Below are 20,092 nucleotides of genomic sequence, written 5' to 3'. Positions count from 1 at the left end.
TAATAAGGCTCATTTGCTTAAGATAGCACCTGTTTCTATGGTGACTCCTGCCACCCAGAATCTGTTCATCAACTGAGACAAGAAAACAGTGACTTCCACCCTCTTTGAAAGGAAAGAGCTAATTCTCAGCCAAGGGCTTGACAGGGCAGCAGCCCAAGTTGCTCTGGGGGTCTGTCTGTCCACCCTATTGAAGTCCTTCCCTGCAGCACCCCCACCTCAGATGCAAGCGGAGTCCCCGATTCTTTCCAGAGTGCTCTGGACTGTGGTTTTCTCCTCCTCATCTTCCTGGGAAGCAACACAGCCCACTGCTGGAGGTGTGGGGGGGTGGGAGTGGGGTGGCAGGGGGTAGTGGTGGCGGGGTTGCTGTCTCCTGCCCCTAGGGCTCTGGTCTCCCCACACTAACTGAGTGTTGGGCTGAGTGTTGGCAGGAGAGCACAAGGAACACTGGGAGGTCCCCCTGCCCCTCCCTCCTGCTGCCCACTACTCCAGGCCCATTGCTCACCCTGGCACGACTGGGTTCCTGCAGCCGCCCGCAGCGGGCCTCCTGCCACAGACTTGCCTTCCTCCAGTTGCTACGGCAGGCTGCAGCTCCCTTTCTCCTAAACCAGACCTGGATGGGCCTCGCCCTGCTCCCTGGCCCATTCTGGTCCTCTAAGGTCTGTCGCTGAGGTTTGCAACACCGTCCAGACTGACACCAGTCCCAGTTGTGGGTTGAAAATACCTGGGGAAGAAGGTTCCAAGGCAGACATTGCTAATCATAAAGCTGCAGCAAACGATTTATTGAACAATAAATCGGAGCAGCTTCCATGCCCCCGTCCAATGCCACCGTCTCCGGCGCTCTGAAACGCTCTGCAGATGGGAGAGCAGGCGCACAGGGAACCGGGCGAGGACGCTGATGGGAGGATCAAGGATGGAATCAGACTCTCAGAGCTGGATGTGACGGCCCACACCTACCTAACCTGCTCATTTGCGGGCGAGATGACAGAGACCCATCGAGGGGCGGACCGGACCAGTGGCATCCAGCTAACAAGGGACCCAGGACAGATGTCTCCGAGTCCCAAGCTCCTCTCAAAGAGTCACACAGTTTCCTGCTAAACAGAGCCAACTTCTCGTGGCCTGCAAGGCGCCTCCACAGCCCTGGCCTCACAGCCTCTCTGCCCTCAGCTCTAGGCAGGCTGGTGTCAGGCTCTTTCATAAAATCCCAGCAGCTGAGAGCTACAGGCAGTAGCCTAGGACCACCTGGCTCCACCTTTTGCCCCATCCCTGGCCGATGGCTTCTTCGTGAACATCTCCAAAGACAACTTACTCATCCCTGTACTCAAGAGGCAGCCTTAAAGGCCTCGTGGTTACAAACACCCAGATGTACCCCAGAGTCAGGCCTCCTTTCTTGCCACCTTCCCTGACTTCCCGCCTCTGCCTCAATCTCCTACTTGAAATCTCCAGTGAAGATCTAAAGAGCATCTCAGAATAAACTGTCTGAGACAGAACTTCAGGTCCCCCCCATCCTCTCCCCACTGCCTTGCACTCCAACCTGCCCATCTTCCAGTGTTTTTCATTTCAGTAAATGTCACTGCCATTTGCTCAGGCCCCAAATCTAGGCGGCATCCTTGGATCATCCTTTCCTACCATGTCTAATCCACAAGCAAGTCCAGTCGGCTCTTAACCTCAAATAGACCCCAGAGCTATCCTCTCCATGCCCACTGCTGTCACCTTGGTGCAGCCACCCTCATCCCTCCCAAAGGAGTGGAATGGCCTCTTGTGGCTACCATGCTGCCCTTCTCCATGGCAGTTAGAGTGACCTTTTAAAGACACCAAGCAGAGAGTGCCGGAGTGGCTCAGTCAGTTAAGCGTCTGCCTTCGGCTCAGGTCATGATCCTGGAGCCCTGGGATCGGGTCCCGCATCAGGTTTCCCACTCAGCTGGGAGTCTGCTTCTCCCTCTCCCTTTGTGCTCTCATCCTCTCTCAAATAAATAAATAAAATCTTAAAAAAATAATAAAGACCCAAAGCAGGAGTGTCCGGCAGGCTCAGCTGGAAGAGCATGTACCACTTGATGTTTGGGTTGTGGGTTTGAGCCCCATGTTGGGTGTAGAGATTACTTCAATAAATAAGAATTAAAAAGACACAAAGCAGTTTTCATCCAAAGCAGTTTTTAAAGCCACCCGATAGCCATGTGCCAAACTCTGCCTGGGCCAGGACACAAGAATTCTCAATCCCAGAATCATATTGGTTTTCCTCCAATTTTCTCTTTTCCTTTTTTAAAAAATTGTGTTGAGAACTCTCAACATGAGATTTGCCCTTTTAACAAATTTTTACATGTACAGTATTAATCTCTAAAACTTACTCATTTCGTGTCACTGAAACTTTATACTCTTGACTAGTGACTCACTGTCTCCCTCCCCTACCAGAAGCACATTTGTATCACCTGGGAATTCTCAACAGAAATGGTGCCTGGGCTCTGCTTCCAGGGGTTCTGATCTAGCTGGTCTGGATCTAGCTGGAGCATAGCCTCCCAGGTGATTCTAACCAGGGAGTGGCCAAGTTTAAGACTCTCTGTCCTTTACAGTCTCCCTCATTGCTCATCTCCTGTGCATTTCCCTTTGACCACTCTGCTCCAGCTGCACTGGCCTTCTCTCTGTTCCTGGAACCCAGCCAGGCTGCTCCTGACCCAGGACCTTGCTTCCTGTCCCGGGAGCTCTGCTTCTGCTACTTCCTCTGCCTTTGTGCCCTTTCCTCACTGTTCACCCGCCCAGTTTTTACTCAGCTAAAAGGATCACCTCCTCTGTGGAGCCCACCTTCTTTCCTCCCAGGTTCTTGGGACCTAACTCCACCCTGACACTCCCACTCTGTATGGGATGTCATCACTGATTTACTCCTCTGCTTCTCTCACCAGATAGGCTGCTCTTCCCTGGTGGAGGGGATTTTATGATCTGCAGCACCTGAATGAAAACTAATGCCTAAGATATGCTGAACATGGGCTGAATGAATGAATGAGTGAATGAATGAATGAGTGAACAGGGGTGGTCTGACGGATGCAGTAAAGGGAAATTATCATCTTCAATGATCTAAAAGCCTTTACTTCCATCGAAGTGATCTAAGATTACATTAATGTTCTTAATTCCTGCTTTATGGTTTGACAATTCTATTATTAGCTTAAGATTAGCTTAAAAATTAACTAAAACTCCTTTGCTCCTTTTTCCTCATGAACTCCTGCCATGCCAGATCTTCCACGTTTTGTACTTGTGCAATTGATTTAGAACCTAAATATAGAACCTTCAGATGAACCCCTGTTAAATTGAAGTCTTTCAAGGCAGGCCCATCCTTCCAATATGCTAAAATTAACCATCATACCAGCAATTCCTTGAAACTTTGTAGGATCTACCAATCTGGTGAGCATGCTATGTATAAACATATCAAACAAGGTGGGACCCATGCAAGAGTCCCACGGTGTGTCACCCCTATGGGTGACACGTGATTAATCAACACTCTTTGGGAAGCCACAAACCCACCTAGCACAATAGTCACTGAAGCTGTATTTCTCTTCCTTGCCAACAAGTTCACCAAGATTGACTTAGTCTAATGCCTTGGTCAGTCAAGCTGTACTGTGGGCCTCCTCCTGGCTCACTGGATCAGTGCTTTTTATCCACGAAGAAATCCGAGTGGGGAGGCGTGACTTGTTTTTAGTGAACCTATGCTGACTCCCAGTGTTCACTGTTTTCTATGTTGTCTCAGACCATCTGTTTATTAAATTGGTATTGAGCTTTGATGTGGATTGATATCACACTCGCCAGCTTCAATTTGGGAATTTATATTTTCTTATCCTATTTCTCAAAATGACTTTGTGATTGTAAATCTAAGTCCTTTCTGGACTTTGAAGGTCTCAGCTCATGAGATATTAATTCAAGAAAGGCCAGTAAGCGTTTGCAGATTGCAGAAATTCTTCCTAGGAAGACAGGTCACAGCAAGCATGGTCCCTAGAGGCCTGGAACACACAGGTGTGAGATACCTCAAGCTGTTCAGAAGGAGCACCTTGGGGGCTGTCAGGGGAGGCAGAGGCCAGAGCCCCTCAGAGGTCGTGAATACCATGCTAGGCAGATAGGACTCTGTCCTGAGCTACTGAGGAGTCACTGCGGGGCTTCAACTAGGGAACGAATGTGATCATATTTCAATTTTAGAAAAAACAGATAATTTTGGAGGGGTTGGGGTTGTAGGAGGGGGACCGGGGACCAGTTAGACTTCTGCAATAATAATCTAGACAGAAGTGATAAAAGCTTTAATGAACTCAGCCGTCTCGGCTTTTATGTTTATGATTTTTTTTCCCCATGCCATTCAAATGTCTGAGCATTTAGTTTTGTTTTGTTGCAGTTGTTGTTTTTTAAAAGATTTTATCTATTTATTTGTCCGAGAGAGAGAAAGAGAGAGAGAGAGAAAGAGGATGCACAAGTAGGGGGAGCAGCAGGCAGAGGGAGAATCAGGCTCCCCACTGAGCAGGGAGCCAGTTGCAGGGCTCAATCCCAGGACCCCGGGATCATGACCTGAGCCAAAGGCAGATGCTTAACTGGCTGAGCCACCAAAGCATCCTGTGTTTAGTTATTCTGCTCCATTCCTGGAATGGAGGCTCTGGTATCCTGACTTTTCCAGGCCTGCTCATAATCGGAGACCCAGCTCAACTCTTATCTCTGCTGTGAAGTTATCATATCCATCCTCCTCCAACCCAACCACTATCCATGCACCTACCCGTCCAGCCTTCCTTCCTTTATTCTTTTATTCGTGCCTCATGCCTCCATTAACTGATTGAACCAACACTTACTAAGGGCCTTCTATGTTCAGGGCCCCCTAGCTAAGTGCTGGCCGTATAGTAGGGTAACAGTTCTACTCTCTGGGAACTCATGGTCTAGTCAGGAGAAGAGACGCAAACATAATAACAAAGTGAAGAAAGACAAAGCTGGAGGTATCAGGAGCTGAGCCTTGAAGGAGGAGTGGTTGCCCCACTACCCAGGGGGCAGTGCTCTGCCCTTTCATTTCTCTCGGAGCCTCAAGAGTTAGAGCTGACACCATACCCCTTGAGTTCTACTCTTTCCTATACGTGAGCTTTGTCTTTCCAACTCAGTAGCAGAAAAAAAAAATCACATTTTAAATTCTTCTAACATTTATTTATCAAAAACCTCTCTGTCTGTCTATCATTTATTGTTGTTAATGGCCATAGTGCTGAGTACAGTGCTGGTTAAGGAGCTGGTCCCAACACTTCACTGTTAAGTCCTATGCCTGCCTTGCCTTTTTAAAAACTGTCACCAGTGGACAGCTCATCCCGAAGTACGTACAGAGAGTGCCGTTCACCCCTAACTTTCTAAACTTCTTGTGGAGGACTGGGGGTACTGGCTGGTGGAAGCAGGGCCAAGCCCCGAAGCCCCGAAGTAAGCATGGCCCCAGCACCGTGTTGCTGGTGTGCCCCACATTTGATCTCACTGAGTCTTCACAGCGTTCCTGCAAGGCAGATGCTAGTGTCCTTTTACAGTTGAGGGGACAGACTCGGGCACGTAAATCATGTGCTTCCCAGTAAGTCGGAGGATGGACCTCCGGGGGCGTGTGCTGCGTTTCAAGGTCCAGAGTCCAGGCCATGTGGTCTGGAGGAGGTAGGGGCGGCCAAGGGCAGAGGCCAAGGGTAGAGGGCCAGGGAGTGCAAACTGCCCCACTCGCCCCGGCCCTCTTAGCTGCCACACCTGGCCCTGGCGGAAGCTGTCACATGTTCCAGGACACACACCCCCCCCCCAACAAGGGAGATGTCCTACTGTATCACGATCCCATGTCTAGGCTCTGGATTCAAATCCCAGTCAGCCACATGGCAGCCATGAAATCCTAGGCAAGTAGCTCAGTCCCTCCAGGCCTTCTTTCTCTTGTCTCTATTACCTTCCTCTTAGGGCTTTTGTTAAGACTAAATGAGATATTCATATAAAGCACAGTGCCCCAAACCACATGCTAAGTGAGCATGTGTTTTTTCCTGATCTTCTCTTTCCTTTTCTTTTCTATTCTTCCTTCCTTCTTTCTTTTTTTTTTTTTTTCCTTTTTTTCCTTTTTTTTTTTTTTTTGAGAGAGAGTGAGTGAGCATGGTGGGGAGGGGCAGAGGAAGAGGGAGAATCCACGGCTGGCACAGAGCTCGACGTGGGTCTCCATCCCATGAACTCAGGGTCATGACCTGAGCCCAAACCCAGAGTCCGATGCTAACTGACTGAGCCATGCAGGCACCCCCCTTCCTTCTTTAACTATTACTGCTGTTGTTAATATGTTACATGAATTTAAGCCGTGAGAGTTTCTAGCCAGGAAAGGACAGACGCAGATGGAAACACCCAAGGAGTCACCCGCTCCAGCCTTTCACGCACTGAGGGGAGTCCCTGGGTCACCCACGAATAAGTAATTTCCGTGATAAGAAGCTCTCTCCTCTGTGGAGTATATGCTCAGTTTTCAGGCAGTTCAAATTCTTAGAAAGTTTTTTCTTCTAGGGAGCCAAATTTACTTCCCTGTAAATGTCACCCATTGGTTCTGATTCTGCCCAGTGGAACACAGCTGGATCACCCCCATTTTCCAATTAGATGTCTTCACATTCTTAAGGAAATCTTCAAAGAATTTTTAAAGACAGTTGTTACGTCTTCCTGTCCTGTTCCAGAAGGCTAGCCATCCCTACCTTGTTCAGGTCTTGTTCACTTGACATACGTGTAAATTTACACAGCCTCGCTGTTCTGGTTGCTTTCCTCATGCTGCTCACGATCCTTCATAAAATACTGTGGCCAGAACAGAAGACGTTCTTCCAGGTGCGGTATGAAGAGCGCACACGAACAGAAATCTCCTGAGATCAAGGAAGGATCCCTCCGATATGCTGCCACCAGCCCCTCCTTTGTCTCTTCCGAAGAGCATGTGTTCAGGATTGGGGGCCTGAAGCCAGGGGGCAGTGACAAGCCCAGGTTCCTTGTGTCAGGGCAGGGTGTCTGTCTCAGTCTTATCCACTTTACAGCGTGGCCACGGAGGGGAGCCACTCTCTGTCCCCGTCAGAGCTGAGTTCAGAATTGGGGGGTAAGACTGTGCTGTTCCTTTTGGGGGCGTCTATGGGTATGTATGAGGGAGGTGTGTGTGTGTGACTGTGTGAGTGTGTGTGTGTGAGAGAGACAGTGTTGGGGGAGGGCAAGAGAGGATAGGGAGAGAGAGAGAGAGACAGAGACAGAGACAGAGAGAGAGAATTTTCTGCCTGATCCAGGAATTCTCCTGGATGGCAGAATTGGTTTCCATAACGACTTTCTGATATAAACATATTTGATAAAAATAAGTTAACAGCGGAGCTGTGGTGGAGCACAGACTCTCAGAGTGCTGAGGGAGAGGGAGGGAGAGAGAATGAGGGAGAGAGAGAGAGAGAGAGAGAGAGAGTGCACAAGCTCTTCGAAGAACAGTACTTTCCTTGCCCCCCCCCTTCCTGGTCAGCCTCTCTATACATAGTTTCCATAAACCAGCTAAAAAGCTTTGTTGACCATAGCCCCTTTCCTGCTTGTACACCTCATATTCATTCTCTCTCTCTCTCTCTTTCTCCTTAGTTACCTGAAGCACTACAGTATGTATGGGATAATATGATAAATTCATTTCCAATTCACTGCATTATCCCTTGAATATTTTAATGACTCATTGAATGGAGTAAAAAAAGCTATTTCAAATGAACAATTATGCTGCATTAGTCTGAGGGCTGATTATATTTAAACAGTGCTCACATGGATAACAGGACACAGCGACCTCAGCATACGAGAGCTAATTTGGCTCTTATCTCCAAATAATTTTACACGGCAAATTACCATGAAAACCTAAAGGGCTTTAAAAACATTCATCAAAAGATAATATTCCACTTTGTAGCAACATTTTATTTAAATTATTTTGAATGGGAACGAAAGCATCTCTGCAGTGGGACAATGACAGCAAGGTGGGGACTGTGAGTGATAAGGAAATGGCGAGCGGGTGCTGGCTGGTGTTAAAAAGACAGATGGCAAGTGTCCGGGAAGATGTGTAGTCCTCACAGGGAGTACACTGTAGGCCTGACCAGCCCTGGCAGCCCAGCCCCCTGCCCTGGCTGTGGTCTGGTCCAAAGGGGCACAGGGCAATTCCCAAAGGCTCACTGAGGGGACCCATCCCCTTGTCCCAACTGCTAGTGCCTCTATGAAAGCAGGTCCTGGTCAGGTGGGGTTCTCTGGGCTGGGCCTGAACCCACCTGGACTTGAAAGGCAAAAAGGATGAGCTGTTTTTACTGGCAGGCTTGCCTCATTACCTAGAATTCTTACTTTACAAAGCATAAGTCTGAGAGCCTCAGGGAAGCTGTTCAATTCTAAGTGGCTACTCCGAGCTGGTCAGATCTCCAAGCTGGGGGTCATAGGGGAGAGAATCACATTTTCTGAGGTCCTACTATTCCGTTCAGAGTCAGGAGCCTTAATCTCCTCGAACACTAGGAAAGAGATATTATTATCATGCCCATTTTCATGACAAAGAAACTGAGGCTCAGAATTCCCATGTGAAAGTCCCAGAGCCTGGATCCTCCCCTAGTTCATCTGACCCAAAAGTACAGGCCTAGTCCCTGCCCCTTCAGGGTGGCCTTGTACCAGTCTGCTTTATACCCTGGGGTCCCCCTGCACTGTCCCTATCACCTAAAGCCCACTATGGCCCTTAGCTCTTTCGGGAGCAGAAGCCATGCCTTCCTGGTGTTCATTACTTAAATTAATGGACCCTCACAGTACAGGGCAAAGCATGTATGGACAAGTGAGCAAAGAGCGGAAAAACTAAAAATACAGGTCTAAATAAATTAATCAATCCCATTTCCTTGGTTTGATCTTTTCATCTGAACTTGTGGTCCTGATAAAGATTGTTTATTCTTCTGTGTATTATCATTTGCTTGCTTCTAAGGATAGACATTGAAATTGGAATATATATATATATATATATACTGCATAATATACATAATATTAGAATATTTATAATATTCCAGTATTACACACACACACACACACGCACACGCGCGCGTGTGCACGCACACGTGTGCTCGCACACAGTATATTTAAATTTCTACAGTATCTGCTGCTCAACTGGTTAGGAACAGGATAAATTTGCCATTCTTTACAGAGCCTCTCTCTAGGGAGGCTTCCCCTCTTTGCATATGTAATTTCCTTCTCCTGTCACAACCCTGAAGGGTAAGGATTTGTGTCATTTTTACAGAGGAGAAGCCGCAGGCTCAGAGAGGCCAAGTGACTTTCCCGAGATCACTCAGGAACAGGACAGATCGATCATTCAAGCAAGAGGGTCCTGATGTGTGCCAACTGCATCGCTGGAAAGCAAGGGGCTAAGATCCTTGATCTGTTTATTTGCTTGCCCATTTATCTTATTCACCTAACACACTGAGGGGTCCTTTCAAAAACAACCTCTCATTATGGAAAAATTCAACCTTTGTAAGAAAAGTAGACAGAATAATGGGCTCTTAGAGGTCCTTTTAATTCCACCCAGAATTGGTTGCGCTTACAGCTGCCAAAGGTTGAGGGCACCGAATGAAAGGGAAACATGAACTTGCCGTTTCGCTTTCTTTCTTAAAACAAAAAAGATATTCAGGGCAAATTTTAGAATCATTGACGGTTTCTAGGAAGATTTTCTTTTTTGGAAGAAAAAAGGTACTCTTGTCTCCTTAATTGTTCTTAGTGTTCTTTGTCACCAATCATGATATTCTTTGTGGAAGGTATTAATATACCATCTTCCTGTGTTCAATATTCCCATTAACAATAAAAAGTCTAATGAAAATATCTGCATGAAAAGCTCTGAGCACTAATTTCAGAGACAAATAGAAGATGAACCAATAAGCTTTTCTTCTGAAATGAATGATGCAAATTAATTGATATCTTAATTAGGCTTTAGCACGAAGATTATTAGTTAGATTGAATCAGAACTGAAAAGCATCTTAAAGAAAAAGCCGAGGACAGGGCACTGAGGGGAGAGAGATGTTGTCAATGCTCTTTTGTTCAACGAGAGAGATTTTTCAAAGAGGGGATGGAGAAGGATGGCATGCATTACCCTGGAGTCCCTGCCTACCGTGGTCTGGCCAGCTTTGGGGACTGAAACCTTGTCCTGCCCATGAGCTAATGGGAACCCGCCGCTGTGGGAAGTTCTGCCCTGGGAGCCGCCGGTGCCCCTGGAATCCCAGCCCCGCACTGCAGCCTCCTTCCCCTGCCTCACTAGAGCAGAACCCCTTGGAAGGAAAAGATTTGCCCTGTTGTGTGCACATTTGCAGCCCTAGGGCCAGAGCGGTGCCTGACTTAGACCAACAAGGATGATGTTACGACCAGCAATTGTGCACAGCTCACTATGCGTTCTGGGTACCGGTCCAACTGCTCTACTAAGAAGAACGCATTTGAACTTCCTAACAAGGTCGTGAGGCAGGGACTACTGATTGGCCCCACTTTTCGAGGGAGCGATGCAGGTTCAGCTGTTTAGCCCCCCAAGAGCACATAGCCATACTGGTGGGTTCAGATTCGAACCCAGTTGTCGGGCTCCAGAGTCCTTGTGTTTACGCTAGCAAACGGCAGTGAATCCGTATTGGTTGAATTTGGCGAACAAAGGGCACAAGGAACGCCTGGCTCCTATGGTGGAGTTTTTGTACAAGTTTCCTCTCTCCAGAGCTTTATCCCATTCTGTGGTAGACTGCTGTCGGCCTCTCTTTGGGGCAGGGGGCTGCAGATGTTCCCTGTATCCCTCAGAACTGCCTACTGTTTCAACCTGGGCAGACGGCCCCCAAATCGCTCCTACTGAGGGGCTCCCATGGCCATGGCTGCACCCACTACCCAATTAGACCTGGGTCCCTAATTTCAAGGCCAGCCGGGGTTCCACCTCAGCTGGCCATGTCTGTGGCCACTGTGAATCACAGGGATGCCGTCACTCTACATCGGCTGTGACTTTATGGTGTGCCTTACTGTTGAGGCCACTGACTGCTGAGGGTAATGATACTAGGTAGGCTTTACTCTTAACCTAACATATCAAGGGTTAAAATTACCAAAGTGTTCAAAATGCCTCCCAGGTGTATTTCATTGCTCAAGATAGCATCCCCTGGGGAGGTTCCCTCACAACACCCATCTGTAAGACGGAACCAGAAAGAGAGCCCTGGAAAGGTAGGGGAGCCACAGAGACTGTTTCCCATCTGGCAGAGAGGGCACAGTAGGATGCCTCTTGCCACAGCAGAGTGGCTGGCAGAGATGTCGTACAAACCATGCGGTATGGCAGGAAGGGTCTGCAGTTTGGAGCTGGTGGGATTTGGACTGAAGACCCAGTTCTATGACTCTCTAGCTGAGAGACTGCATCAGCCAACCCCTCTAAGCTTAGCTTGCCCACCTACGAAATGGGCAAAATGCCTAGTTCACAAAGTCATCGTGGAAGTGTCAAAAGCGACTGTCACTTGAAAATTGCTCCACAGGTGGGTGACGATGGTGGTGACCAAGGCATTCTGACACTGAGCTCCGTGGTCTTCCTTCAGCTGGCTAAACTCCTTTCTGGGGACTCATGCTCCCCACACTGACAGAAGCAGTGCCTGGGAATCTGCATTCTAACACGTTTCCCAGCGGATATGAGCTTGCTCTAAGGTCTGAGACCCAGTCAGCCGCTGGGAACGCCAACACAAAGGAAGTGCTTCTGGGGTTGATTAGAGCCTTCCCTTTTTTTTTTTGGCCGAGGTCCACAGCCCGAGACCCGAAAGAGCCTGGTTTTCATACTGACCACGTGGCTGGAGGAATTTGGGAGCTGGTGGGCGGGCTGAGTGGATGGGGATGAGGGGAGCTGCTGCTTCCTGCTGGACCCTTGGATCAGGAAAAGTGGGTGAAAATGTGCCTGAAACCCAAGCCGCCTCCGGTCTGAGAGGGAAGGCCGAGGGACACACCGGGGCAGGTGGCCCTGCTAAGCTCTGAGGCTTAGCAGTCTTGCCGGACAGCTGTCACCTGCTCCGCTTCTCAGCTGGGCTGCTGAGAACCCACGTCTGGCCACAAAGTGCCTGTGACAGAACTGTCCCAAGTGCATGCTGAGGGGAGGGGGATGGGGGGTGGGGGAGGGTTCAGGCTTGGAAGAGAGGCAGCCTCATGGCTCCAAGCTGCCCTTGATGCTGAAATTACTCCATCCACCACAGTTTCTGAAATCTGCCTCAGAACACACCTGTAGAACACTCTCACAGCCGGCCTGGTGTGGGGCGTCCCGAGCAACATTCCTCTCTTGAGGGCTCCACCCCCTTGTGACTGCCAGGGGATCCCAGGTACAGAAAAGAGCTGGGCTCTAGACTGCTGGATCCAGTATCTTTCCCTTTTGTGTCCTCGGCTCCTCTCCCTGCCCTGATTGAAAATCCCCCCCCCCTGTCCCTTTGCATGTTTATGGTGTTTCCAAGGCTCTTCACAGGGCCTAGGAGGTCTTGGCCCCGGAGGGGGGGTGGTACGTTGAAGCGATGCCCCTGCTTTCCCTCAGGCACCGTCCAAGAAGCTGTTGCCCGAAGCCTCTCTGGAGGGGGCCCCTTCCAAGGCCATCCACAGTCAGCACTGCCTCAGAGGATGGGGGGTCGACCTAAGCATCCTGTGAAGGGCTTGCGGTCCCTGGGCAGGGGCTGGTTGACAGGGTAGCTTCCTCCCCAAGCCCCCCACTCTAGGGGCTGTGAGAGCCCCTGCTTTGCTCAGGAGCACCAATGGCTAGTTTACCCTGACATCCCTTCCTCAGCCCCACAGAGATGGGAGGAAAAACACTAACTCCTTACACTTGTGGTACTATGGTTTCCAAAGCGCTCTCAGGACGCCCTCTCATTGAAGTATCTGATAACCGCACAGGGGAGGTAACATGGTTCCTATCTTACAGATAAACATGAAATGCCCACAGGGACTCTGGGCAACTTAACTGTGATCACTGATTTGGGGACCAGCCAGACCTAGATGCAGACTTAGTCTTTCTAGTCCCGGATGCCCACCATCTTACTGCTTGATGCCTTCGCACACCTCGCGAAGGCCATCCATGAGCTCTCTGGGCGCCGATGCCTGGATGGCATGGATTTTCCAGAGTGTGTGGCCAGGCACTCGTGAACTTCAGATTCAACAGTCAAATGTGGTTAGAAAATAAACACATACTACATAGTGCACGTTAGAATATTAAAAGCTCTAAAAAACCCTTTAGTGAGGAATGGGATTAATACAGTGCAACCAGGAGTCTCCAAAACTTGTTTGGGAAGAGAACCTTTTTTTCTTCCTCCACATAATGCCCATTAACACTGCACCCGATCTGTGTTCCTCAGACCTACTCCAGAATGGATGAGTGAGGTTCCCTTACAATTAATGCGATGGCAGAGGGACACAGAGGAGGGGAGGCCACTTGTTTCTGTACAAAGGAAAGGACATCACCATGCCTCCCCCAAGCCCCTCGGCCCATTAGGAGGGGGAGCTCCTGCAGGACAGCTCTGCTCCCCCACCCCAGACTGCACAGAATCACCCCGTGCCTCTGAATCCAGGCCCCCGGAGGTGGTACGCTGGAGCCAATTGTTAAATTTTCAGAAAATTTGTGAGTTAATTGTTAAATCATCAGGAACTCAAACCTGGCCACGATGGAAGTATTTACATTATAGAAATCAGCAAACACGACAAATCGGGGCTCTTCCTACCTGGTTTATCCCGAGAGCCCATTTACCTGTGCACCACTGATCCCGGATGTTTTCCTAAATTGTTAGAAAACTTGGAAGGGGCTGTGACACGTGGGTGCAGAGGACAACCTGACACGCAAGTCGTTGCCCTTCAGGGTCCCCAGCCCTCCTGAGTCAAAGCCGAGAACCACACAGAACAGTCATCCTCTAGCTATAACCCCAATGAATCAGAAAGTGCCTGCTGGCCTGCTTACCTTTATATCGGTTACCAGCCAGTGTCTCCAGAACTGAGCTTTGGGCGAAGACCTGCTCGGGGCATCTGGATCTACCATCACCAGGATGTAGTTTGCGTCCTGAAACACATTCACCAGAAAGAAATGTAGTGTCGTGGCTGGAATTCTGACGGGAAACCTGCAAGGTGCAGTCTCTCCTTTGATCTCTACTGCAGCCGACAATGACTGGCCGACCCCTGTAGCTTCCTACCCAGTCCATCTTTGTTCTCGTGACATTCCTCTTGGGTCACGTGTTTACTCTCAGAGAAATGAAGTCTATTAAGTAGACAGCTGAAAAGCCTGGCTTTCCCTTTATGAAGAAGAAGAAATCAAACAAGCATATTTACTAAGCATCTGGAAGTTCCTAGCGTCATGCTGGGTGCCGTGATGGAAAAGAGAAAGTTAAAACAGGGCTTCTGCTCTCAGGAAGTTTACAGTATGGTTGGAGCAACTTATCCATGAATTCGGCAAACCCAGGAGAATTTAGTCTGTGTCGGGGACAGTCCCAGTGGCAAGGAAAACTAGGATCCATTCGTCCCTTCAGCAAGCACTGAGTGAACACCTACTGTGTGCCGGAAAGCGTTCTAGGAGCTAGGCATCCAACAGAGAACAAGAAAGTGTGAGCCTTACTTTCTTTCAAGAAACTTTCATTCTAGGGAAGAGGCACAGATTTTATTTAAAAAACTCAAAAAACAAACCCCAGCCACAGGGAAATGTCCACTTGGGATCAATACTCCAATGAAAACAAAATAGGGTGGGGTGAGAGGGAGTAAGCATTCTGGGAAGAGGAAACAGCCACTCCAAAGGCCTGCGGGTAGGAAAGAGCAAGGGTTTGGGGAACAGGAAGAATACCATGTGGCTAGGGGAGAGCAAGGGGGAGAAGGGACAAGGCCAGGTTTGAGAGGTGGGGGCCGGGGGAGCCAGGCCACAGAAGGCTTTGTAGGCCTCGGTACGGTGAGGAGGAGGGTTTTACTCTAAGTGCAGTGGAGAACCAATGGAGGGTTTTAGCCAGCAGAGTGAGATGCTGGGATTTGTTTCTCAAAAACTGTTTTGGTGGTTGGGTGGAGACTGCATGGTTAGCAGGAGCTGAGAGAGGGAGCTGGGAGGCAGCTGTAGCAGCAAAGGGAAGGATGGTGGCATATTGGACTCGAATGGTAGCAACAGAGAGAGAAGGAAATAGGTGGACTGGGGAAGTATTTTTAGGTAGAATCAATGGGATTGGCTGACGGATGGGGCATTAGGACATTGAGGGAGTGGGAAAAGAGAATTTGAGGATGTCTCCTGAGTTTCTAGCTTGAGCAACTAGGTGAATAAGTGCCATTTACAGACATAGAAGACTTGTGAGGAGACTGTTTGAAAGGGGATCTTAAGAGTTCTGTTTTGGGGACGCCTGGGTGGCTCAGTGGGTTAAGCCGCTGCCTTCGGCTCAGGTCATGGTCAAAGGGTCCTGGGATCGAGTCCCGTGTCGGGCTCTCTGCTCAGCAGGGAGCCTGCTTCCCTCTCTCTCTCTCTCTCTCTGCCTGCCTCTCCATCTACTTGTGATTTCTCTCTGTCAAATAAATAAATAAAGTCTTAAAAAAAAAAGAGTTCTGTTTTGGGCATATTAAATTAGAAATGCTTCTAAAAGTATACAAGTCAGAGTCTGGAGTCTGGAGGAGAGATCAGGACCGGGTATCTAAGTTTTGGAGACACTGACAAAGAGATGGTCCTTAAACCCATAGGCTAATGAGATTCTTCTTGGCTGGATTAGACATGGAGCAGAAAAGAGGATTCCAGAACAGAAAGGACTTTTCTAGAACAGCTAACATTCAGAAGAGAAGAGAACCTAGCAAAAGAGACTGTGAAGCCTGGAAAGTGGGGGCAACACCTGAAGAGTAGGTATCATGAAAGCCAAGCCTGAAAGAGTTTTGAAAAGGGGGAGGGGGTCAACTATGCCGCATGCTGCTGAAGGGGAGAGCGAGATGAGCGAGATATGACTGTGATCAGACAAGCTGGGGACACTGCTAACTTGGCAAGACCCGTTTCCGTGGAGTAGAAAGGACTGAGGTTTGTTTGGGATAGGTGGAGAGGAGATGGGAGGTGTGGAATTGGAGATAGTCTATAAAGATGATAAAAGAAATCTTAGTGTGAGGTCAGAGGCCTGGAGTGGCCGTTACCAGATGGAAGAGTCAAGAGATCTTTAAAGTTTTTTATTTTTTAAATTATTCTTTTAAGAAAGAGGTGACAGTAAGGCATGTCTTCAGGTCCGTGGAAATGATCCAGTAGAAAGGGAGAGAGAGGTGACAGAGGAGAAAAAGGGATCGTTGCAAGAGCCAAGACTCTGGAACGCTGCATGGGGACAGGACCCAGAGCAAAAGTGGAGGGAGATATGGAGGATACAGGCGCAGACGCAAGGGAATTGCAGAATGCAATGGTGAGGAGTGAGGAGACTGTCTTCTGAGGACTTCTGTTTCCTCCGTGAATTAGAAGCAAGGTCATTAGGAAAGGATGGATTATAGGGAGTTCGGGGACAAGAGGAAGGGGTGAAATAGTCATTTTGGAAAGTGAGAAACTGAATATACCATGGGTTTGTGGTAAGGTTCCTAGGTAATATGACATCGCACATCTGTTGCGATGCGATGCACAAGTGTTGCGGTGCGGCTGTGAAAGGAATGGCGGCAGGGTGTCACGTGGACAGGGCCCCAGACGGATCAGGACGCAGGACGAGAAGGGAGCGGGAGAGTAAGACGTGAGTAGGGTAAATAGAGAAGAGCCGGGGCTGCTCTTTATCTGAAGGGGACGGAACTGTAGAACAGTGCAGGACTGACTGAACATTTACCGTGCTCAGGGGACGCAGAAGACAGAGCCCAAACCTCTCTGCCTTGGGAATCCAGGCATCCTGCACAGAGCTGCTTTTGAACTTCATCTTGAGCAGGGTCATGAAAGCGACTCTGTAGGCAAAGGGGAGTGTCTGTGCAAAGGAATGGGGAGGTTCAGGGAATGGCAAGAATCTTGGTGTGCTGGGACAAGGGGCAGCTAGAGAGGAATGGTGGGTTACAGGGACTAGATGAGAGAGAGCATGAAGTGTCCTAGGCCATTTAGAATTTGTTTTGCATAAAGACCCCTGAAATTGTTCGAATGGACCACTGACATGAGTAAGTGTGTGCTTTGGGAAGGCACGCGATAAACGTTGAGTAAAAACCTAAAAGATGAGCAAAAAAAAAAAAAAAAAATCTCAACTGGGGAGTCCTGAAGAGGGATCGCAAGGGCTTGAAAATGCAAGTAGTAGTAATGAAGACAGAAAGGCATTTGAACAGTCTAGTCAATAGCATGGAATGACTGGGTAGGGCCGATGGGGAGGCGATGTCTAGGATGACCCTGACATTCTTTCTTGGGCAACTAGGTCAACGACAGCTCCATGAGTATTAGGAATAACGACTTTGGGAGACCTTGAGTTTGGTGTTAAAATGTGCAGGCAGGGGGTGCCTCAGTGGCTCAGTCAGTTAAGCGTCTGACTCTGGATTTTGGCTCAGGTCACGATCTCAGTGTTCTGGGATGGAGTCCCACATTGGGCTCCGTGCTTCACGGGGCATCTGCTTGGGCTTCTTTCTCCCTCTGTCCCTCCCTTGCTTGTGTTCTCTCTCTTTTTCAAGTAAATAAATAAAATTTTTAAAACAGAGAGAGAAAATATGAGGGGGAATGTGGGATCGTATCCCAAAGAGCCAGGGTGTGTGTGTGTGCACGTGCAATTCCAGTGGAATCCCAGAAGGAAAAACTGTGTAACTGATACTCCCAAGAATAGGTTCTAGCCAAAGTAATTAGAAAATAAAAAGAAACAAAGTATAAATACTGTAAAAGAAATAAAACCATCCTCTTTCTGTCTTTTAATTAATTATTTTTTCTCTTCCTACATAAGAAAACCAAAGACTCAGCAGGAAACAGCTAGACTAATATTGTAAAGTGAGCTGTTATGAAATGCACCCAATATCAGTACTTACTAATAATGGCCAAAAACCACACTTTAAAAATCCCATATACAATTATAATACAAAATATAATGTATCTAGGAATAGACTTGATGAAAAATCCAAGACTTAGACAAAGAAGCCAAAACACAACTGATGTAAATGAAAAGAAAACTTGAATAGACGCGGAGACACTCTATGTTTTTAAACTGAAAGATTCATTTACAGATATGTTGATATCCTTTAATTAATTAGCTAATGTAACACAAGTCCACCCAAAATCCTAAATAGATGTCTTGGGAATTTCATGGAATAATTCTAAAGCTCAGAATAGGAGAAAAAAATAAATTAGCCGAAGCAGTATGGAAAAATAGGGAAATGGTATTGATTTTGAAGATATTAAAACATACTTTAAAGCTACAATAATTCAAACAATCTGGCATTGGTTAAATAACAAGTAACTAGAGGAAGCAAAGTAGAAAATCTAGAGAGAAACCCATGTTCTTAACATATGTGTATTTAATAGATGATCAAGTTCTCATGAAATATGGGATATTTAATATAACAGAATAACGTTATTTCAAACAAGGAGGGAAAAGACAGATGATTTTTTAAGTGTTACTGAGACAATTGGCCTACCATGTTGAATAAACTTCAGTCTCCATTTCTTTCATATGCCAAAAAATTTCCAGACTTACATATGAAAATGAAAAAAATCTTAAAAAAGTGATTTAATGAAATTTAGTGAATTCATATAATGGAATACTCTGTTAGAATTAGATCTTTATATTTTAATATGGGAAAATATCTAAAATACACTAGTAAGTGAAATAAGCTGCTGAATAGTGTGAACGATACCATCTAAAATGTGCAGGAAAACTTTATATATCTAACTATATATATATATTTATAGATATATTTGCATATGCATAGAAAATGTCTGGAAAAGTACACACCAAACTGTTAACAGTAAATGGCATGAAGGAAAAGATTGATATATTTAACTAGATATAATTTTGAAACTTTTATGACAAAGAAAAGAAAGCAAAATAAAATTCGAAGATAATGCTGAGAGAAAATATTTACAAGATCTATGCTAGAGGGTTAACCTTAATATGTAAAGTACTTTTTAAGTCAATAAGAAAAAGAGTAATAACCCAATAGAAAAATAGATAAGCAGGGCGCCTGGGTGGCTCAGTGGGTTAAGCCGCTGCCTTCGGCTCGGGTCATGATCTCAGGGTCCTGGGATTGAGTCCCGCATCGGGCTCTCTGCTCAGCAGAGAGCCTGCTTCCCTTCCTCTCTCTCTGCCTGCCTCTCTGCCTACTTGTGATCTCTCTCTGTCAAATAAATAAATAAAATCTTTAAAAAAAAAAAAAAGAAAAATAGATAAGCTACAGGAATAGACATAAATTCATAATATAAGAAGTATAAATGATCAACAAACATATGAACATTCAATTTCATTAGTAATCAAAGATATGCAAATTTTATAAAATAAAATCCCATCATGCCTATGAAATTGACATATGTATTTTTTATGTCTATTCCCAGACTTTTTTTTAAGGTATGTAGAAACAAGGGATAGGTTACAAAATCTTATATAAGATATGATTTCATTGTCTTTGTTAACCAGAGGAGAAAACCAAAAATGTACATCATACAGATATATACCCTTCCACAGAAAGAGAACCAGGAAAATCAGAGCTGTAATGTTGACCATCTCTAAGTGATGGGGTAATTATGAACTATATTCTTCTTTGTGCTTTTCTCCATTTTCCTATGTTTGTGGAATAAAATGCACTGCTTTTACACATAGGAAAAAAAAGGATTTATACTTAAAAAAAGCTTCTGTAAGACGTCCCCAAACCCTCATTTTTCTCCTGGTCAAACAATGCTCAGAGGAATTCTTCTCTACAGCAGGCTTCTTTGTCTTTCCATTCCCCTCGTTCACTGCCCTCCCAGCCCCCACCTGCAGCTCTCCCACACTGGCGTCTGCTTCTGTAGGTGGTGGACTGGGAGACTGGTGGGTGAGTCCCTGTTGCACGGTGCTCTCTGAGGTGGTTGCATCCTGAGGTTTATCCTAGACAACCTCCCTGCTAAGCAAACCCATAGCAGACCTCTTCTAAAACTCAGCAGGAAAGAGAGGGCTTCTGTGGTGATGGTCTTTAGCCTTCTCTCTCAGTGCAATCAGGGAGCTGGTTTTCGACCCTTTCAAAGACCCCA

At 47.1% G+C, this 20,092-nt stretch overlaps 1 protein-coding gene across 1 annotated transcript in view; it reads right to left on the bottom strand.

Moving 5' to 3' along the window:
* PEBP4 (phosphatidylethanolamine binding protein 4) overlaps nt 1–20,092 on the bottom strand; it is a 210,553-nt gene that overhangs the window by 80,640 nt on the left and 109,821 nt on the right. Inside the window, exon 4 of the mRNA XM_044225154.1 lies at nt 13,907–14,005. Coding sequence (XP_044081089.1) covers nt 13,907–14,005 — 99 coding nt within the window. The remainder of the gene's footprint in view (nt 1–13,906; nt 14,006–20,092) is intronic.

Source organism: Neovison vison, chromosome 11 (assembly GCF_020171115.1).
Source record: "Neovison vison isolate M4711 chromosome 11, ASM_NN_V1, whole genome shotgun sequence".
Classification (NCBI taxonomy): domain Eukaryota; kingdom Metazoa; phylum Chordata; class Mammalia; order Carnivora; family Mustelidae; genus Neogale; species Neogale vison.
This window is presented reverse-complemented; position numbering and strand designations above follow the sequence as displayed.